Here is a 21,178-nt window from a genome sequence, read left to right as displayed (position 1 = left end):
CCATTGCATCCAACGCAGACAGTTGCCTTGGCAAATCTTACTCTTAGCTTCTTTTGAAGATACTTACAACATGCCCTGCCCCGCTCCAATATACCCCAAGGAAAGAGAGTAACGCTAAGAAAAAACAAACAAACTAGAACCCTTCCATCATCTATTTAAATTAAAAAAAAAGCTCAATCAATCGATCGTTCTAATCCTATATATATACAAAACCTAACTAACTACTTAAGTAAATGTGTGTAAGTTTAAACCCCCCCCCCCCCCGGATAAATTCATATACGGCAAGGCAACCAAGCACGCACAAAAAAAAAGCCAAGTCCCTCTCTACTCGCATGGGCAGGCCTAAAAATCGCGTTGGGTCTTGGCCTCCCCCCCCTTCCCTTTTTCTACTCTAAAAGATCACCTCCGGATTTTATTTTTTTTACGAGGGTGTGTTCTGTGGTGTGAATGGGAGGGGGCGTTCGTACGGGAAATTCCGCCAAGTCTTAGGTAAGAAAGTAGAGTAGGAAGAAAAAGGTGGAAGAGATGAGGAGTAGAGTTATGCGGCGGGAAATGGGAAAAAAAAAGACGATACGAGACAAGATGAGACGGGAAAAAATGGTTGGATAAAAGGCAGCCACAGGTGTTGGCGGGCGGGCTATCGCCCAGGCTGAGCTGAGCTGGTATATATTTCGTATGATTTCTGAGTGGCTTTTTTTTTGGCTTTTGCTTTTGCGCCGACGAAGCCGAGTTTAGCATGATATAGGTAAGTACACTTGGCTATTGCGATTTGATTCGATTGATTATTTTGCGTTGCGAAGTAAAAACACTATCACATGTCACATATTTACATCGCCGTCTTACAAACTAAATGAATCCTATGGCTTTTTTGTGCTCTGGGCGTCTTTGCTGTTTTGCCACCGGCTTGTATAGTTTTGGGGCCAGAACATGGGAGCGAGAGAGCTGAGGAGGGGAAAAATAGCCTAGGGAAACAAAGCGGGCCAGAGAATTATGCTTAATGTTTGCGAACCAACCTTATCTGCTTACGCTGGCTAGTTTACTAGTGCCTGTTCTAACAGCAGCACCCCCCGGTAGATGTTAAGCGAATCGGAAAACGGGCTGATTTTTAGTCGCTGTAAGGATGGGGCCAAACTGGTAAAAAAAGACAAAGTTGCGGTGTAAGCTGGGAGGGATATGATTGTAGCGGATGCTAACGGATAGATAGGCAGTTGGATTCTGGCGGTGGCTTGTTACGTATGTGTGTATGTAGGCAATCGGGGAGTTGAGGACGAAAGGGCGGGTGCACGAAAAGAGGAGAGGGGGGTGGAGAAAGCCAACGCTGGGCGGGCTTGAGTGGGAAGCCGGATGACGCGGCATGTTGGCAAATCGGATGAGGAGAAGAAAAGGTGGATTGAGGGCAGTGGAAAGAGTAGGAGGAAGCATTGGTGGTGGCATCTTGGCTGGTGGTGCCAAAGTCGACGGGAGTGTTTGTGAGTGTCTTGGCTGGCTTGAGTGTGACCCAGCGCCAATAAAGGCCAATTCGGGCCTTTGTCTGTCTAGGGCAGCTGAGACGCTAGGTGCCGTGGCGTTGTGGAAGCGAGGGATACTAGGAGGGCAGGTGAGCTGAAGAGGAGGAGGAAGGGGGGGGGAAGAGAGGGAGAACGGGATTGCGCAAGTGGGATGAATCGAGGGTGTGTAAAAAAGGATATAGTTAGTTAGAGGAGAGTAGAGTAGTATAGGATAGTATAGAGTAGTGTTGAAGCGACGATCAGGCGCGGGCGAAATGCAGGAGATTGTGGCCGAGCACAGGCATGTCATGTGGAGGGAGAAGGGACGGGCTGGGTTACCGTGTGGACGGGTTTGGGATGGGCGTGGCACGGTGGTAAGCTTAAACGGCATGCACTAAGCTTGATGTCATCCGGCGGGCGAGTGTGTTGTGTTTGTATGGGTGGGGTGGTGCGGGCTGAGTGAGACGGGGAGGGATGATTACGTTTGGAGTGGAGATGGGTAATGTCGAGCGGTGCTTGGGAAAAGAAAAGCTCCACGTAGGCCACAACGGAGAGCGGCAGGTTGATTGCCAGCCCCAAGGGCGCCGAGCAGAGCTGGCGGGTTTTGGGGCGTCTTGTGGGCACATGGCCAAGCACGCCATGGAGGGCTCAGGCGTGGTGTGGCCAGACACAGGCGGTTGGGACGCCTTGGCTGTGCTTGGTAGATTGGGGCGCTGCCCGCTTCGACCAGCCAAGTAGGACAAGACGGATTGCCGGACGGTCACGACTGGGCCCGCCAAGCGGCTGAAGGCTTGTCGAAAATAAAGATTCGTTTAGAGTTAAAGCTTGGCCGGCCGATGCCCATGGCGCGGCGAGAGAGAGCCGTGGCAGCCGTGGCAGGCTGGGCGCTTCATTTCCAAGAGTGCGCAACTGTGTGCAGCTGTGTGTGCGGCCATCCACGCCTCTACACTTTGCTACCGCAATCCATGAACAGAACATCGTCACGCACACGACTACATACTGCATCCCCCTACCCACATAACCCCCCCAGCTCACCCATCCATCCAGTCAGCACAGTCAGCGGCCTCCGAGCAAAGCTTGTCTCGGCTGCTTGTGGGCCTTATTTCGCTATCAGCCGCCACTCCACGCGCGGCGGGCGATCCAGAGACGCCATCCCAACGCCGAGAAAGGGCCAAAAGTGATTTCTGGGGCCCAAGCCTGCCCTGCCCTGCCCTGCCCGTGAGCAAAGAGTACATGAGCCCAGATGACTGCTCATGGCTTTTGGAAAAGTTTCGCCTTCTTTCCTGTTCTCCTCATCTCCTCCTCGTGCTGTCTATCCACCCACGCCCACTTGTACTGACTCTCCCTCCCCGGCTTCGTTTCACCTCGCTAGCCATCCATCCAACACCCGGCCAGCCTTGATCTGACCGCACAGCCACACAACCACACACACACACACACACACACACACATACGTCTTGTCACAGTCACTGTTGCAGTCGCACGTCCTCCCGTAAGTCTCTGCCTCTTGTTTCGTCTCGCCAACTAGCTAGCCTCACCCGTCTGTACGCTACCTCCACTCTGGGGTCAGGCATTGTGTACTAGCTTTTATGCCTACTCTCGCCAGGTCCCGACATTGCCGGGTACCCTGCACCCACTCTCTCCACTGCCTCTTGTACTTAATCCCAAGTACACTCGCTCTACCTGCCCACCACCCACAAACTGACATTGACCCCAAAGACACCCATGAGGCACTGACCTCACATTCCCACGGTACCATTCTGCTACCATACGCCACACACGACACAGACACAGACACACCACCATCACCACCCCTGCTACCCCCGTCACCACCACTGCCATGGAGACCTACCACGGCCATGTCCGCACCCCTAACGATGCCATCATTCTCTTCGAGGCCTGCCGCATTGGCATATTACCGCGCGTCCAGCGTCGCTTGTCCGAAAAGGAGCGCCAGCAGATCAAGTCCGGCTCAGTATTCGTCTGGGATGAGCGCGAGGCCGGCATGAGACGATGGACCGACGGAAAATCATGGAGCGCCAGCCGCGTCTCTGGCAGCTTCCTCACATACCGAGAAATGGAGGGCAAGCGAGGAGGCAGCGCTGTGCCTACTCCGCCTGTAGCAAAGCGCGCAAGCGGAAAGTCGCCAGACGGCTCAGCAAACGGAGACTCTGAGGGTGAGGGACCAGACGGCTACCGATACAAGCCCGACGGTCTGATGAAGCAGTCCTTCAGCATCACCACACAGAGCGGACAGCACCTCCACCTCATCAGCTACTACTCGCGATCAAACTCCAACAACCTTCCCCAGCCCACAAACGACGCCCAGCTGCGACACATCCGACCGCCCAAGAACATGTACCCAGAGTCTGCAGTCAACGAGACTCAATCGGTGCCTGCCGTCACTCGCGGCCCCATGCCGGGTTCCCCATACAATGCTCCAGGCCACAGTATGGCCCCCTCTTCACCCTACACACGCGGCGGCCCTGTCGCGCCCATGTATGCCGTCCCCATCTACCCTCCTACGCCTCCGAATGGCTCTTCTCCATTACACGCGTACTACCCACAGCACCCTTACTTTTACCCCGGCGTAGTCTATGCACAGCCCCAATATCACCCCCAGGCCCATGTCTTTGACCGCGCGCCGCCGCCAATCGCTCATCCTCACGCTCCCCAAGGTCATCATCCCATGCTTATGCAGCACCCCGCCTATGCGGCTCACGCTGCTCACGCTGCCCAGCAGTACATGACGACACCACCATTGCGCACTCCATCAGCCGCCGAGCACGCTCAACGTCAGCAACATCTGCAGCGAGTCGGCGCGCCTGCTCCTCCAGCACCTGCACAATCCATTCCCGAGCAGGGCCCACAGTTGCCAGCAATCAACGGTGCTGTCGCCTCGGCAGGTGCCAATAGGCCACCAACCCCAGAAACTTCTGACAAGTCGGATTCTCGCCCATCAGAGACTAGCGGCGCCCCTGCTACCACATCAGCACCCCCACCCTCGAGGCCGCTGCCAACGCTCGACTCGCTGCTCAATGGCGACGTCCAGACCAAGGACAACCAGAGCACCAGCCGTTCTGGCAGCCGCAGCCCAAATACTGCATCGAGGTTTCCCCGCGATCTGGCCCCGGAACGACTTGCCAAGAACAGCACAGCTGCCGATAGCAGCGCACTGAACAAGCTCAACAGCGTCTTTGTCCGATCGTAGTAGCGCCTTTTTGCTCTCTCGGACCAAGCATTGTGTCTTCGCTTCTCTGCTCATCTATTTTACACGCGTGACGATTTACTCGCGGCTTCTTTTTATTATTATTATTATTATTTATTCGCTTCTTTTACTTGTTCCCAAATCAAAGGGAAACAGTCGTTTCAAAGCATTTTACGAAACTGCATCAGGGCGGCGTTTGCAAGGTTGTTGCGGCTACCATTCGAAGTTGAGGATGGGGTCTAGATGGGTAGGGCAAACTGTGAATTTAGAGCATTGGCTTGTTTATCAGCCTGGCGTTTTTTTTCCCGAGGAGTCTGTTCATAGGCAAGCGTGGTTATTACTACGAGTTTTCGCACAGCCGTGTTCTTCTTTTTTTTGGAGGAAAAAAAAGAAGAGAGTTTCCTAGTTGCAATGCAATGGTTCATGCCAAGATGGGCCTCCCTATTCTAGTGTCTTGAAGTTGTGTCGTGTGCTTGCGTGTTGTGTGCGTGCGTGCGCTCGCGCTTATTTTAGAGTTTTAAACTTGTTTTCATGCTTAGTTTTGATGCGCGGAGGTAGGCGCTCTGGCTCGCACTCGTGATAAGCTCTTTGTCTTGCTACGCCACTAGCACACTGACATGACACGCATTGCCTATCCTCTGCCCACTATCAATCATGCTTTCCCCGCTTTTGTAACAGCTTTCCCCCAATCCAATTAATCCCATTTACCTCCATGCTTTCCCTTTGCCCCCCCAATAACCCACATCTCCACCATTGAAGCATGTCGTGCTTCCCCAATCTGGAATTCCCGAAACGCCAGCTTCCTCATATGGTTAAAGGCGCCGTCTAATGGCTATCATGTAACCATGCATTCTACAGTTGTATCGACTATTCCAATCGTTGCTTTCCACCCGGATTTTTCCGCGGACGAGCGATCAGCGACACACTTCCCTTTTTATTTTAAACTACCCCGCAAATGAACATGATAACGTCGGCTTTTTTGCGCCTTCGCCCAAGGATTTATCAGATGATTGGAAAAAAAAGGAACAGAAGCCCGCTCCTTATCCCATCCTGCGCGGAGTAGGAGGGGGGGGCGCGACCAAGCTTTATCTTATCGTGGATAAGCATGAAAGTGGGCTTGATAGTAGACGGGTGAAAAAGATCAACGGGCGGTGCTCTCCAACGGGGGGCGCTCTTTGCTCCAATGGTGCCTCCCCCTCCCCCGAAAAGGAAAGTTTGGAGGCGGGAGAAAGACAACCATTGGATTTTGCGGGCACTCGGTTGGATTGGGTCAGGTTACATAAGTGAGATATAGTCGTTTTTCTTTTCTTTTCTTTTTTAAATTGACGTCCGTTGTTTCCCTGTATCTACCGTACAAGCCATCTCACCCATTTCCCCTTGTCTGTCCTCGGGAGTATAGTTAGAAAAGAGAAGAAGAAGCGGCAAACGATTACATACCGTCCCAGCCTGCCCATGGCATCTACAGCCCCAACCCCGATACCCACGGCGGATGTAGAGAAAGATGCGATAGTGCAAGATACCGTTGTGCCAAAGGGCAAAGTAGCAGAGAAATTGCTCAAGCACTCGCACGATGCGGATGCGGCGATGAAGGCGTTTGAGGGCATGGAAGGCCAGGTGATTGAGCTCAGCGAGGAGAAAAGTAAAGCGTTGTTAAGGAAGATTGATTGGCATTTGATGCCTGTAAGCTCCCTTCTATCCACCTTTCCACACACACACACACAACTTTAATAACACACTCCGCATAGATAATGTGCTTAGTCTACGGTCTTAATTACCTGGACAAAACAACTCTTTCCTATGCTAGTATCATGGGCCTTAAACTGCCTCCCTCGGATAATCCACTCAAGTCCGGCATCGGTCTCACGGGAGATGAGTATTCGTGGCTGGGGAGTATGTTTTACTTTGGTTATATAGCCTGGGAGTATCCGACGTCGAGATTGTTGCAGGTGCTGCCGTTGGGGAAGTATTGTGAGTTTTATTCCCCCACCAACACATCTCGAACATACATGTTTCCATTCTATGTTTTGAAACCGAAAAAAAAGAGGGAATGCTCGAATCTAATGGCTATGTGAATGATTGCAGCGGCCTTCAACATCATAATCTGGGGTCTAATCCTTTCCTGCTTCGCGGGCGTATCGAATTATTCCGGCGCCCTCGCCATTCGTTTCTTCCTCGGCGTCTTCGAAGCAGCCGTAAGTTTCTCTATACCGAAATTTTCCACTCTTCAAAAAAAAAAAAGAGAAAGCACTTAACTAAGTCATTTCACTCGTTCAAAGGTAACCCCCGGCTTCGCCCTCTTCACCTCCCAATGGTACACCACCGCCGAACAAGGCTCCCGCACCGCCATCTGGTTCAGCTTCAACGGGTTCGCGCAAATCTTCGGCGGCTGCCTCGCCTACGGCATCGCCGTCGGATGCCGCAAACTCGGCACCTCCATCGAACCCTGGAAGATTGTTTTCCTAGCAACGGGCCTGCTGACGGTGTGCTGCGGCGTGGCTTTTCTGTGGATAGTACCGGATAACCAGCTCAATTGTCGGTGGTTGAGCGAGGAAGATCGCGTGTTGGCAGTTGAGCGGATAAGAGTTAATAAGCAAGGGGTGGGGAATAGGCATTTTAAGTGGTATCAGTTGAAGGAGGCTCTGTTGGATCCGCTGAGTTGGGCTTTCTTTTTTTATGCGCTTATTGCGGATATTCCGAATGGTTTGTTTTCCCTTCCCCCCCCCCCCCCTCTTTCTTTCTTTCTTTCTTTCTTACCATTCATGTTGTTTGTTTGTTTGCTGATAAGAAAGAAAAAAACAGGTGGTATCTCAAATTTCTTCTCTCAACTCATCGTCGGTTTCGGTTACACACCTGAGGAATCCCTGTTATACGGTACCCCGGGCGGCGCCGTTGAGATCGTCTTCCTGATTGCCTGCGGTTGGGCAGGCGACAAGTACGGAAACCGTATTCTCATCTCTATGATTGGCCTGCTCACTGCTATCCTCGGTATGCTGCTCATAGTCGCGCTGCCGCTATCCAGCAACTCGGGGCGCCTGGCGGGATACTATCTCACGCAGGCGAGTCCCACGCCGTTTGTGGCGCTCTTGAGCTTGGTGGCGAGTAATGTGGCGGGGTATACAAAGAAGACGAGTGTAGCGGCTATGTTTTTGATTGGGTATTGTGTTGGGAATATTATAGGTATGTTTTCCCCTTTGTATTTGGTTTCCCTTGGCATCGTTCACGTGCAAGGGGGGGGGATTGCCTATCCGATGATATATCAACTAACATCAGTTTCAACTCTACAGGCCCCCAGACGTTCCGCCCATCAGATGCACCCCGCTATGTCCCCGCTGAAGTCACAATCATTGTCTGCTGGGGCGTATGTCTCGGCATCCTCGCCTTCATCCATTTCTACTGTGTGCGCCAGAACAAGAAGAAAGCGCTGATTCGAGCGGCGCCCGATTATGTCAAGTTGGAGAATCAAGAGTGAGTTTTTTTCTACCTTCCCCCCCCCTTGTTCTCTTTCCCTTCCTTTGATTTTTTTTTTCTGCTTTCAGCCTGGCAAAAAAAAAAGAAGTATAGTAAGGAAGCTAATATTCCTGTCTGACAGATGGCTCGATCTCACCGATCGAGAAAACCCAGAATTCATATATACACTTTAATCCCTGACATACATACACAAATCAACAAATCATTTCACTTCAACCACTCTCTCTCCCCAAGAAAAAAAAAATACATCATTCATTCATCCATACAACCATACTAGCACGTCGCAAGCATACTCGTCAACGCACTCTTCTCCGCACTCGTAATCGTCAACCCATATACACTCTTAACCTTAATCCACATCTTACTATACGTGCAGTAGTAGCTCGTTAGCGGGGGCTTCCAGTCCTCTGGGCCCTTGTCCCCTTTAGCCTGGTTGACATTATCCGTGACAGCAAGCAATTGAGGGTTGGTTAGGTCGTTGGCAAAGGCCTGGCGGCGGGCTGTGGTCCAGGATGCTGCACCGGACTGTTGTTTCGTTAGTTTCCGCTTTATCTTTTTTTTTGGGAGGAAGGAGGAAGAAAGGGGGGGAAAGGGAAAGGCAAAACAAACCTTCCAAGCATTACTCAACGGAACCAAATGATCGATGTCAACGTCACTCGCCGCCGTCCACGTCGCGCCGTCGTAGGGACTAAACCACGAGCCGGAAACGGACGCGCAAGCATCGTTTGTTACGACGTTTGTGCCGTCGCGCTTGAGGACCGTCTCGCGCGTGTTGCAGGTGCCGGATTGCGTGATCCAGTGGGGGAAGAGGTCGCGCGAGTAGCCGGTTTGTGGGCCTTGGGCGGCGACGGTGAGGCCCGCGAGTTGGGTTGTTGCTTCCGACTTGGAGGGCACGTTGGGGGGAGCGCGGGCGGAGAGGTTGGATGGGGCGGGGGCGGCGGAGACGAGGGCAGCGGAGACTGCGGCGATGAGGAGGGAGGTCTTCATCTTGTTCGTTGACGACGAAAGAAAGAGTGATGGCAGAGGAAGTGGTTAAAGAAAGAGTGATGCGTCAATTGAGATATAAAACCCGCAATCAGAGGTAGACACTCGACAGTGAAGTCGATGTCATGCACAATGGATACAACAGTACGTACAACCACCCCCCATCTTATATACAAGTTCTCCACCCAGTCTTTTCTTTTCTTACCATCCTATCTACCATCATCTTTTAGCCCCGGCCCTCTCCGCTTCCCCTTCCCATCCCAGGAAACGAAACAAAACACGGTCCAATCCAATGAAGCACTGCACGCCTACCCACCCCCGCTCAACCTACTCTTACTTGCCCGGCCGAAAAAAGTGGTGTAACCGCGGAATAACCCCATGAGCGAAACCTACACAAACACGCGCCCACAAAGATCGTTGACCGAAACCCAATAAGGCAGGTCGGCAAGGGTCGTAAGCGGCTGAAGCATAGTCCTTCATTTAGAGACATCGGACGACTAGAGCAAAGCGTACCTGATCGGCAGTGCAACTTGCTTCTGGCGGCCCCAAGTCATGGAGCTGCCTTCCTGTTAGGGGGAAGAGACGAATGGTGCTGCATGGTAAGACGGAGGAGGATGCCAATGACTGGTGTAGGTATGCAAGAGGGATAAGGTCATGGAAAGGTTACGGAAAGCGCGGGCATGGGGAGCGCAGGTGGGCTTATCGCGACGTGTGATAGGGTCGTGGCCGGGGGCGTACGCTAACAGTATCGCCTTGTCATTGGGTGCTTGCTAGATGAGGATAATGTGTCCGTGTGGAAGGCGCCGGCGCGTGGTGCGGGTCGGAAACATGGACGCTCCCAAGGCGTTGCAAAGGAGCGAATGGATGATAAGACATGGCCAACGTGAAAGATGAGGGGCTTGAAGGAGGAAACATGGGCATGACTGCAGATGTGGTCGAGTGGGGGATTGTCTTACTGATTGGCTCGTGCCCCGCGCTCTACACAACACGTGAAGGCCAAGAGATGGCCCTGGCTCGAAGAAGAAGGATGTTAGCCTCAAGAGGAAGATGCCAAGCTGCGTATGCTGAAATGGTGCGCGACTGGCGCATCAAAACCATGTTTAGATAATTGTTGTTTGTCCTGCATCTAATCTTGAGGTTTTGTTTAAATTGGGACGCTGGTACGGAGGTCAAGACTGCAATGAATTTGTTGGCCAGAGTACGAGAGCTGCTTGGGTAACCGGAAATAAGGTGTTGATTACCCATGGCGACACCGGAGCTTGGTATGCCAACCCTTTAGTGCAGCATTGGACAGTTTGATGTCAGAACTGCCGTTTCGAGTATATTCGCAGCGACGTCGGTGTCTTGGGACTTGGCTGGGCTTGCGTGTCTTTGTGACAATGTTCCACTAGCAGCATGACATGTATGCATTACGAACCAATCTCTTGGAGAAGCTTGATCGGACGTACTCCGGGGTGTATAGATTGCGTAGTGTCAATGCTCCAACTGCCGGCTCGTCGCACCTCAATATGGCCTTGTTATTGACTGACGGAGAAAGAGGTTGCATAGTCAAGGTTGCTTCCTGATCATGGGCATCATGCGGCAAAGTCAAACTCTTTGAACGCCTCCTTGAACTTTTCAACATCCTGCTCTTCCTGAGGCTGCGTCTGCCCACAATTCTTCCAGTCGACACGTTGGTCGAGTCGCAATAACTTGGCCAACACCTCTCGTCCAAACTGGTTGTGGAAACGTATCTTTTCGTCAAAGCGCATAACGTAGCTCGTCTGCTTATCTGGATCGTCTTTTGGATCCCACACCAAGACCCTGAAGAAGTCGCTCGTCTCTTTGACTCCATCACCTACATCCTCTTTTTGAAATTTCGGCCAATGTAGGTTCTCGGCTAATGCCTTGAACGCAGCCTCGACAAGTCCTTTGCTGATGAGATCCGCGCTGACGGGGAGGTATTGCCAGTGTGTATGAGGCAAGCTAGATTTACTGACTTCCCACGTGACGGAACCATAATCGGTATCTGCTACAGACTTGAGCATGCTGTTCATTGCGCGCCGATATCGTTGCATCTCTGCGTAGGTCGCGTGGCGTTCCTCCTCTACCATTGACCCCAACGTCGGCTGATGCGTGAATGGAATGATGAGCATGTGGCAGGGGAAGCCGAGTTTCGAAAAGGTTTGTGGAGTTGGCAGAGGGCCTTTTGCAGTTGTTAAATACGAGTTCTCGCCAATCGAGGCTATCAAGTGCGTTGCAATGTTTTCGTTGGCCAAACAAAAGAAGCATTCAGATGCAGTAATGGGTCCTCGAGGCTCCCCCTTTCGTCTCTTGTTGCCCCTCCGGCCTCGGTTTCCATCGTCGTAGACTAGATGTTGTTCCTGATACTCAGGAGCAACTCGCTTCTTCTCAGAAAGAACGACAGGACAAGCAGTTGAGCCAGGCGGAGGTGCGACGGGATGGCTCGCAGAAGGCTCGAGAGAAAAGGCATAAATCCACTTTTGCTTATTGGGATTTCCAAAGGACGCCAGACTGATGAATCGCGTTACCGGATAGAGATTGTCGGTTTCAGCACTCGGTGGATGAAAGAATGGCTCCCGCTCGTAAAAGGTGCCGCCCGATGTTGAGAAGTGATACTTGGGCTTCAATATGACGTCCAAATCAGCGATGCATTGCTGGCTGGCTGGCTGCACCTCAGGGTTGAATTCGACCCTGGAACGTTTTTGAATGTCCTCTGGCCACTCGTTGGTGATGAGGATATCAGCTGTCGTTGCTCCTCGCAAAATCTTGGCATCCGTCTCGCTGTAAAAAGGCGGGTACTTGTCCTTGGACTGGCCAGCAATGATGTTCGCATCCAGCCGGCCGCCTAGCGCGACAATGCGGATACCCTCAGACGTCTTCATAGTAGTCCGCTTGCCAAGAAAGAAGAGATTATGGCATAGTTCATCACTGGAAGATTCCAACTTTTGGACGACTGCTGGAGGGAGTGGATTGCTGCCAAGAGCAAAGTAGGTCGGCAACGGCACGTCGATTTGGCCATTAACGAGTGACTGCACATCTCCTGATGCTGCATCTTCATCATCGAGTGAAGCTGCAAATAAGTTGCCTACGATGAGGGCGAAAGCAAAGTTGTTCTTTGCGTGCAGTGCGCCCAGCTTCTGGAAGACGGTCTTGAATTGCCCGTTGACGTCACCGACAACGACGCTGCACGCGTTAGTGGGTTACAAGACAATAACAGCAGAACAGACTTACATTTTTGAAGCCATTATAGATGGTGATGTTGGCTATGACGAGTTGCCGACGCGTTGGTGTTAAGTGAGCATGGGTGATTGGCGCGTCGGCGGCGTCGGTGGTGCGGTGCCAGTGCCAGGGTCCAGCTTTTTTGTTAGCGTATGGAAATTCTAGTGGAGCATCGAGTGAAGATGCAGCCACTGCAGTCTTCGACCCAACCCTCTCCACTGCACCCAAATACACCACACATCATGGCTGCCATGTCGCGGGGACTTGCTACACGCCCGGCTGCTAAGCCATCCTCCAAAATATCAAAGTCGGCGCGCCCACAAAAACGGGTCAAGGGCGGGACCGAATCCACGCGCAATCATGTCTTCAAAGGCTTTTCGCAGCGCATTGCACAACTCAGAATTGAGCCTGTTCGCCGCGGTCGCAGCACCATTCTCGATGATGCCGAGCTCGAATCGACCTTCTCCTACTTCCGCGACTCGTTCCTCGAATGGAGGGAACTCAACATGTCGGAGCCCTTCACAGCCTTTGCCCGCAAGGTTGCGCCACTCTGCGACAGCCTCCCCCAAGTCCTCCACCATAGCGATCGCATATTCGAACTCCTCGTCGAACACATTGAGAAGGGCGAAAAGTTTAGCCAGGAACCGTTGCTCAGCCTCATGGCTCATCTTGCACACGACCTTGGCGAGCGCTTTGAGAAATATTTTGAGAGGGCAGTGAAGACTGTGTCGCATCTGGCAGCCACGCATGCCGATGTAGAAGTTATAGAATGGGCATTTGGCTGTCTGGCCTGGTTGTTCAAGTACCTTTCAAGGCTATTGGTACCGAACCTGCGCCCCGTCTTTGATCTCATGTCCCCTTTGCTGGGCAAAGAGCGCCAAAAAGCCTTCGTCTCTCGCTTTGCGGCCGAGTCATTGAGCTTTCTGGTACGCAAGGCCGGAGCTGCCTATCACAGAGACAAGGCGCCGCTCAAGTCAATCATCAAGCACATATCCGATCTACTCAAGGACCAGCAGGAATCCACAAAGGACTACGCATTCCAGCAAGGTCTCATGTATCTTTTTACCGACTCGCTTAAGGGCGTACAGCGCGGCTTCCACTCAAGTGCTACCGTCATTTTACAAGAGCTTTTGGTCGAGACGCTCAACCTAGAACATCTTGACCTCCGGATTCCGCCTCTCGAACCTGTACTTATCGGTGTAGTTACTGCAGCTATCCACCACACGGATGCAGAGAACTTCAGCCCTTTGCTCGAAGTCATACTTGGCGAGGCAGACAAAGTGTCGTCAGACGTGCGCTATGTTGGCCTATTGTCTCGCTTGCTAATGGTCGTTTACGGCGTCCGCCAAGGTGACCGTGTCGAAGATTGGAGACCCGTGCTGGGCTCAATCAGCAATCTGCTTGATTCTACCAAAGCTTCGACTGAAATCGACTCTGTTGATGCATGGGAGCTACTATCAGTCGTCGCCGTTGTTTTCCAGTATTGTGCGCTGGACGCAGCTATTCCCCACGAGAAGCTGCTGGAAGGCCTGACTCGTGGTCCTTGGGAAGCTTATTTTCTGCCATTCTGCAACTTGTTCGCCGGTCTAGGCGTGGAGAGGTTCAGAACTTTGCTTCTCCCATATTTCAAGAGGTGCGAGATTACGATTCTTTCAGACTGATTCATTTACTAACACTTTGTTAGATTTGTTACGCAAAAGACTCATGAGCATGGTCCTCAATTCTGTGCAATTCTGCCTCAACTTTACCAAAGCGGAGCACTAGCGAACACCACTTTGCAGCCGTCCGAGCGCTGGCAAGCGATCTTGGAAGAGCCCTTTGATGAACTCGACAAGTCTACAGGAACCGAGACCGATTTGGAGAACCAGACTTTTTACTGCAATGCCTTGCTAGGTGCGATAGAGTCGCTGCGCATAGCTGATGATAAGACGCGAGAAATCTGGAATGACCTCGCACACTTGCTCAAAAATGCTGTCCAAGGAGCGAATCTTACCACAAAGCGGACTGTCGATATTTTTGCTACTGGTAAAGGTTTCCAGTTCCTTATCAGCAAAGGTGGCGACGATGACCAACTCAAAAGTCTGTGGCCTGCGTTGTGCCAAACCTCCAATGTATTTGGACACTCCATCGCTTTCTGGTGTGCGCTACTAGACTTTTTAAAGAAGCACAAGGGAGACCTGGATACCACAGGACCGCATATGGAACCCTTGAAGCGAACCATCATGCACTGCCTAGGATCCCCTTCGCATGATCTGAGACTTTTGGCCATATATGTCTTGCAATTTGTTGCGCACCAAAGTGAAGAACCACAAAAGATTCTGTCAGTCGCCATGTTGATTGAACAAACACCGCCAAATCTCGAGACACAAAGATCCATTGCGATGCGCGTAGGCCAAATGACTAAATTGTACCCTGCCGTATGCGCTGATGAGTGGGTGGGAGAAGCTATCCCTGCATTCTGTCTGGGACTACTCCATGTACGCCTAGCATCAGTGTGGGAAGACAGTTGCTCTGCGTTGAAAGCCATCTGCGAGACCAAGGAAGGAGAAGGCTTTGTCACTCAAACCGTCTTTGAATGGCTGGCTGCGAGCGATGCTGCTGATATCGTTTCTGACAGTCCTCAGCCAGCCTCATCGCGACCGTACGCGACCGAATTCGAGTGTACCAATCTGATGCAGTTGCAGGAGCATGTCGCTGATGTTCAGGCGAAAGCTGACAACCCTCAAGAGCAACTGGAGATCTTATTCAAGGAGGCACATGCCGAAATACCTTTTTACAACTCCTTCAGCAGGACGCAAGCTCTCAAAGTGTTGAGTTCTCTACCACACATCGCAGAAAAGCGCTCGAGACTTCTTGTACCAGTTCTCCTGAAGTGGGCTTTTGACCAAGTGCCAGACTCTGAAGGTACTACTTCGGATGAAGATGCTCCAGCCACTTTGCAGGATCGTTGGACAAGGAAAGACCAGAAAGCGATGCTTTCTATCTTTGCAAAATTCAACAATCCAAAAGTCTTGTATCGAACAGACGAAGTTCGCCAAGCCCTCCTTGCCTTGCTCAGTAACGGAGATGTCGAAATTCAAAAGGCTTCGCTGAAGGCGCTTCTTACATGGAAAGACAAGGCAATAGTCGCATATCAGGAACAGCTACTGAACCTACTCGACGATGAAAGATTCCGTGACGAACTCCCGATATTCCTCAGCGAAGGCAAGCTCCAAGACTCTGACGTTGACCAAGTCCTCCCAATCGTGTTGCGATTACTGTACGGCAAGGTTATAGCCGGAAAACGAGGCCTTGAGTCGAAAAGAAAAGCCGTCTTCGTTAGCCTGAAAACAAGATTCGGCGACGAAGCCATACATCAGTTCTTACAGATCGCTTTCGGACCTCTGGGTCACATTTCAATCTTGAGCGATAGGGTTGTCGACGAGGAACTGCTGCAGAAAAGTCTAGTAGACACACGAAAGCAGGTCGGAATGCTGAACCTGCTGGATGATTTACTGAGTACCTTTGCGACGACATTCGCTCCGTTCATTGCTACCGTAGTGGACCCCATCCTGTACTCTGCCATCAAAGCATCGCGAGAGCTCTCAGCTTCAGTCGATCGCCAGGGTGATGAGGGCAAATCGACGCAGACATCATTGTTGAAGACTGTTCGGCAACGTTCACTCCACATTCTGAGCAAGCTGGTCGAGAACGGCCCAGAGTTTGAGTGGCATCCGTACACCAGAGCTCTCGTCAAAGAGATGATTGAACCTCGACTGGACCAATTTCCTGTCGAAACCGCGCAATCTATCTCCGGCATTCTTCGTTTGTTTGCAGCATGGTCAAAATCGGCTCATACGGCCCCGTTTTTGGTTGAATTCAACCCAGTCATCTTGTCCAAAGTCATTGACTGTCTTGAGGTACCTTCAGCCAAAGATGAGGTCAAATGCTTCGTTCTAGATAATGTTATTCGAAGCATTGTGGCTCTTGTGTCTGTTGAAGAAGACGCCTCGACAACTGAATCGAGGATCCGAAAGAATCGCATACATACCGACATTATTCAACTATACTCCACTTCAATCCTGGGTCGAATTGGTCATCTACTCCGACAGAACCCAAGTAAAGAAGTGCTCGAATCTGGGGTTCAGACGGTTGCGGAACTCGCCCCTCATGTCGTCGGTGCCTCCGAATCGCGTAGTATGATTGAGATCGCTACCTTCCTTCTACGTCAACCTTCGAAGCGTGTAAACCCTCGTACCAAGCTAGGGTTGCTCAAGATCCTGCACGAGTTCATTCAGCGTTGCGATGACCAAAACTTGAACGAGTTGCTCGACACGATATACGATGCGATTTGCCCCATGTTCGCTTTTGTCCAAGATCGTACGGCAAGAGAATTGCTTTGCGATGTCGTTCAAGATCTCTCCGACACTAACAGTGATCTCCAAGTCATCGCAAAGATATGCCATGATCTCAACTCCTTTGCAAAGGGGCGCCTGGATGAGCCAGACTTTGAGCGACGTTCACAGGCATTCAGCTCCATTAACGAAGAGGCTTACAGAAGCTTTTCTCTCATTCAATGGAAGCCTCTGGTTTACAACATGCTCTACTTCATAAAGGACAACGAAGAGCTTAGCATCAGAGTCAACGCATCCTTGTCTTTACGCCGCTTTAGCGAGGTCTCAACCAGCGAAGAATTCAGGTCGTTTATGTCGTCAGCAGTTCTGCCTGGAATCCAGGCTGGTATGCGCGAGCCGTCTGAACTGGTTCGAATCGAATACCTTGCTGTGCTAGAGCATCTGGTCAAGACGCATCCTGACTGGGCTCCTGTAGTGGACCTTCACATACTTCTCTCAGACGATGATGAGGCTTCATTTTTCAGCAACATCTTGCACATTCAGGGTCATCGTCGACTTAGAGCATTGCGTCGCTTGGCTGCCCATGCTTCTCATCTGCGTGGTACGAATGTCTACCAGATTCTCGTACCCCTCTTAGAGCACTTCGTCTTCAACAAGGGTGACGATGATGGTGCAGACAGCCTTTTGGGAGAGACCATCAAGACGCTCACGGCGTTGACAGAATGTCTGGAATGGCCGCAATTCCGCTCTCTCCTGAAGCGGTATATTGGCTACCTAGCCACCAAAGAAGACCTCCAAAAGCCCATCATTAGGTTGATTGCAGGTTTGATGGATGGTCTTAATCAAGCAGGTCGAGCCAAGGGCTACGTAGCCACGTCCCCGGCCGGATCAGACGACCCAGCCACTTCTGAGACCAACGACGACCCTGCGACTATGGACATTGACAAACCTCAGTCCATTCTCACAAAAACTCTTCCTCAGCAGGAAAAACTGAGCAGTGATATGATCAACAACTTTCTTCCTGATCTGACCAATTTCCTACACAAAAAAGACGAAGCGACAGTTAGTTTACGAGTACCTATTGCCGTCGCGATTGCCAAAGTTCTTCTCGTCCTTCCTCCACTTGAAATCGAGACACGACTGCCTGGTGTCCTTTTGGATATCTGTTACATCCTTAAGAGTCGTGCCCAGGAGGCTCGTGACATGTCGAGGAATACGCTCAGCGACATTGCTACGCTCATGGGACCGGCTTACCTAGGTTTCATTCTCAAGGCATTGCGAACAGCGCTTCAAAGAGGTTATCAACTCCATGTTCTTTCCTACACTTTGCACACCATCCTGGTGAAGCTCTCAGACCAAACGAATCCAGGAGATCTCGACTACTGCCTTACAGATCTTGTGGATGTGGTAAGTATCCGATTGTAAGATATTTTCAGAAAGACATACTAAAAATGCTAGATTATGGATGATACTTTTGGTGCCGCTGGCCAAGAGAAAGATGCCGAAGAGTACATTTCCAAGATGAAGGAAGTAAAGAGCAGTAAAAGCTTCGATTCGATGGACATCATCGCACGATCTGCCACTCCTTCTCATCTTATCAAGCTCGTACTTCCGATTAGGTCCCTTTTGATTGAGAAGCTTAACGCAAGGATGGTGCAGAAGATTGATGAGCTACTGCGGCGCATCGGGCTCGGTGTACTACAAAACCCCACCGTCAACAACAGGGATATTTTGGTCTTTTGTTACGAGCTTATTCAAGAGGCATATGCAGCAAACACGCCAACTGACAAGAAAGCTAAGATTGACCCTAAAAGCAAGCGATATCTCGTCAACAACAAGGGGGCGGCCAAGTCTGGAGCACGACTCAGCACTTCTTCGTACCTGTACAAGATGATTCGCTTTGGTATGGATATACTTCGGACTGTTTTGCGCAAGCACGAAGACCTTCAGACCCCGCAAAACTTGGCCGGTTTCTTACCAATCATCGGCGATGCAATGGTGCAAGGACAAGAAGAAGTACAAGTTTCGGCCGTCCGTCTCCTTACAACTGTCATCAAGGTGCCGATGCCTGAGCTGGACGCCAACTGCCCTGTATACATTGACGAAGCAATGCGTGCCATCAAAGGTGCGCTATCGTCCAACACTGAGCTTGCCCAAGCTTCTCTAAAGCTGGTCTCTGCTGTGTTGCGTGAGCGGCCCAATGTACAGGTGAGGGAACGAGATGTCGGACATCTTCTCAAGCGCATGATGCCGGATTTGGATGAGCCTGATCGCTCAGGTGTCATATTCGGCTTCCTCAAAGCTGTCATGAACCGACATTTTGACATCCCGGAAATGTATGAAGCCATGGACAAAATGGCAGAGATGATGATTACCAACCAGACAAAATCTGCCCGCGATATTGCCCGCAGCCACTTCTTCCAATTCCTGACATCTTATACCCAGAGCGAGAAGCGTTTCAAGAAACAGATGGAGTTCCTGCTCAAGAACCTTCGATACGAGCACATGGAAGGCAGACAATCAGTCATGGAAGCACTGGATCTCATCATTGGAAAGGCGCTACCTCGGTTCCCTGAGAAGGCGCAATATGAATACCACGGTATCATGTTCCTGCCACTGATCAACACTGTAGCAAACGATGACTCGGGTAAATGCAGAGAAATGGCCAGTCTATTGATCAAGAGACTGTTCCAGCATGCCAACGACAAGCGACTGCAAAGCTTCGCCACAGATCTCAAGAGTTGGCTGGAGCAAGACGACAACATTGGCTTGAAGCGTCTCGGAATCCAGGTTTGGGGCTTCTATTTCGAAGCCATGGAAGACAATGAGGAGCCAAAAGAACTTGCATACGTCCTCGATCGACTTGACGCAACAATCGGTGAATGTTTAAGCCGACGCGACGAAGACGATTGGGAGCTCTTGTACTACTCCCTCACCCTGCTCTCAAAAGTCTGCAAGAAATATACAGACACCATGTTCTCGTCAAGCAAAGATGGACTGTGGACCGCAGTCCAAGCCAGCGCTACCTACCCGCACATGTGGGTCAAGCTTAAAGCTGCAGAGCTGCTGGGCACCTACTTTGCCCACCTTGGAATTTCAAACAAGGATTCAGGCCTTGGAGCACTGCCACTAAAGGGGTCTGGCGGTTTACAGCTGGCTGAGCAGAACATGACGCAGCTGTGCAACGCTTTCTTGCGAAACTTGTTGAACCCAGAAGTCTCGGAACAGCTTTGCCTGCAAAGTGTCAAGAATATTGCCTTCATCGCGCGATGCCTCGCTGTTAACGGAGCGAAGTGGCAGTGGCAGAAGGCTGACGAGGATGAGGAGATGGAAGAGTCTACCATTGCGGCCACCGGTGATGCAGTCGCTACAGAAGATGAGGAGGACTTTGATGGCTTCTCGCCTCCGCCAGAGAATATCAAGCCCAAGAAGATGGAAGACACTCCACCAACAGCAATTCATCGCCTCATGATCCGCCTTTCGGGCATCGTTCGAAAAGACAAGAGCACCATGAATGCCAAGACCGCAATCATGAACCTTTTCGACACTATCGCCGCTAAATTTCCTCTCGAACCTCTTTCCACATCTCTCCCACACCTCCTGACCACTCTATCTACCCTCACCGATGCCACTGCAACCTTTCCTCGGTCCGCTGCACAGATCGGCCCTAACAACACGGTCAATGATCCATACAAGGCCCTTGCTGATAAAGCTCGTGAAGTCATGAACAATTTGCAGAAGCGCCTTGGAACGCAAGAGTATTTGAAGATCATGGGAGAAGTACAGAAAGGTGTCAGAGAAAGGAGGGAAGAGAGACGCAGAAAGAGAAAGGTAGAGGCGATTGTTGATCCAGAGAAGTTTGGCAAGGACAAGCGCAGGAGACACGATGTCAAGAGGACCAAGAGGAAGGAGAGGAGCGCCGATGAGAGGGGCAAGAGGCGAGGATGGTAGATGTTGCTTTGATATCACACGTGGAAGGATATTTGGTTTCGCACGGTGATGGAGTTTGCATTTAATGGGCGTTATTGGTAACTGGTCAAAAGCATAGCATCTTCTAATGTTCAAGTAAATGGTTATTTCAATATATCATGATACCCTTCATTGCACAGTTCGTTTTTCTCCAACCACCAGGTTGATTGACTTCGCCATTAGGCCACCAGCCAGACCGAAACAGAAGAAGAAGGATTCCCAGCATTGCCGGCTAAGCATATATCACACCACTGTGACGTGAATGGATATTTATACGTTCTGGCTCTCTCTTCACATCCCCTATAACAAGTATAACAAAACTTCAACCATATCACAAACCACAAATTACCACCCGCCTTCATTTAAACCTTCAGCTTTATATCCGCAAGAAAAGATTCCCTAACCATGACGACTACAATAATCGGTCTCCCAAAAACCCTCACACCACCCCTCCTCACAGCCCTAACCCTCGCCCCCCTCATCACCTCCACCGCATCCCTCACCCA

General features: G+C 51.1%; 5 protein-coding genes across 5 annotated transcripts; 3 read left to right on the top strand and 2 right to left on the bottom strand.

Annotated features, from left to right (window-relative positions):
* Positions 1 to 3,327: 3,327 nt before the first annotated feature.
* On the top strand, positions 3,328 to 4,698 carry COCVIDRAFT_94183 (hypothetical protein; the record flags this gene model as incomplete). Its single annotated transcript, XM_014703087.1, has 1 exon — positions 3,328 to 4,698. One exon carries the CDS (start codon positions 3,328 to 3,330, stop codon positions 4,696 to 4,698), a length of 1,371 nt encoding a protein of 456 aa, XP_014558573.1.
* Positions 4,699 to 6,147: 1,449 nt separating this feature from the next.
* Positions 6,148 to 8,336, top strand: COCVIDRAFT_94037 (hypothetical protein; the record flags this gene model as incomplete). Its single annotated transcript, XM_014703086.1, has 7 exons — positions 6,148 to 6,375; positions 6,441 to 6,663; positions 6,778 to 6,887; positions 6,972 to 7,395; positions 7,495 to 7,872; positions 7,980 to 8,160; positions 8,285 to 8,336. 7 exons carry the CDS (start codon positions 6,148 to 6,150, stop codon positions 8,334 to 8,336), a joined length of 1,596 nt encoding a protein of 531 aa, XP_014558572.1.
* Positions 8,337 to 8,436: 100 nt separating this feature from the next.
* On the bottom strand, positions 8,437 to 9,150 carry COCVIDRAFT_24983 (hypothetical protein; the record flags this gene model as incomplete). Its single annotated transcript, XM_014703034.1, has 2 exons — positions 8,437 to 8,688; positions 8,773 to 9,150. The coding sequence occupies 2 exons, from the start codon at positions 9,148 to 9,150 to the stop codon at positions 8,437 to 8,439; spliced, it is 630 nt and encodes a 209-aa protein (XP_014558520.1).
* A 1,571-nt stretch (positions 9,151 to 10,721) lies between these two features.
* On the bottom strand, positions 10,722 to 12,395 carry COCVIDRAFT_24982 (hypothetical protein; the record flags this gene model as incomplete). Its single annotated transcript, XM_014703033.1, has 2 exons — positions 10,722 to 12,333; positions 12,382 to 12,395. 2 exons carry the CDS (start codon positions 12,393 to 12,395, stop codon positions 10,722 to 10,724), a joined length of 1,626 nt encoding a protein of 541 aa, XP_014558519.1.
* Positions 12,396 to 12,611: 216 nt separating this feature from the next.
* COCVIDRAFT_94096 (hypothetical protein) lies at positions 12,612 to 20,654 on the top strand (the record flags this gene model as incomplete). The annotated part of the gene is made up of 3 exons (XM_014703085.1): positions 12,612 to 14,002; positions 14,054 to 18,110; positions 18,162 to 20,654. 3 exons carry the CDS (start codon positions 12,612 to 12,614, stop codon positions 20,652 to 20,654), a joined length of 7,941 nt encoding a protein of 2,646 aa, XP_014558571.1.
* Between the last annotated feature and the right edge of the window lie 524 nt (positions 20,655 to 21,178).

The sequence above is a fragment of the Bipolaris victoriae genome (genome assembly GCF_000527765.1).
Source record: "Bipolaris victoriae FI3 unplaced genomic scaffold scaffold_25, whole genome shotgun sequence".
NCBI classification, from domain to species: domain Eukaryota; kingdom Fungi; phylum Ascomycota; class Dothideomycetes; order Pleosporales; family Pleosporaceae; genus Bipolaris; species Bipolaris victoriae.
Note: the sequence above shows the minus strand (reverse complement) of the source record. Positions and strands in the feature narration are given on the sequence as shown.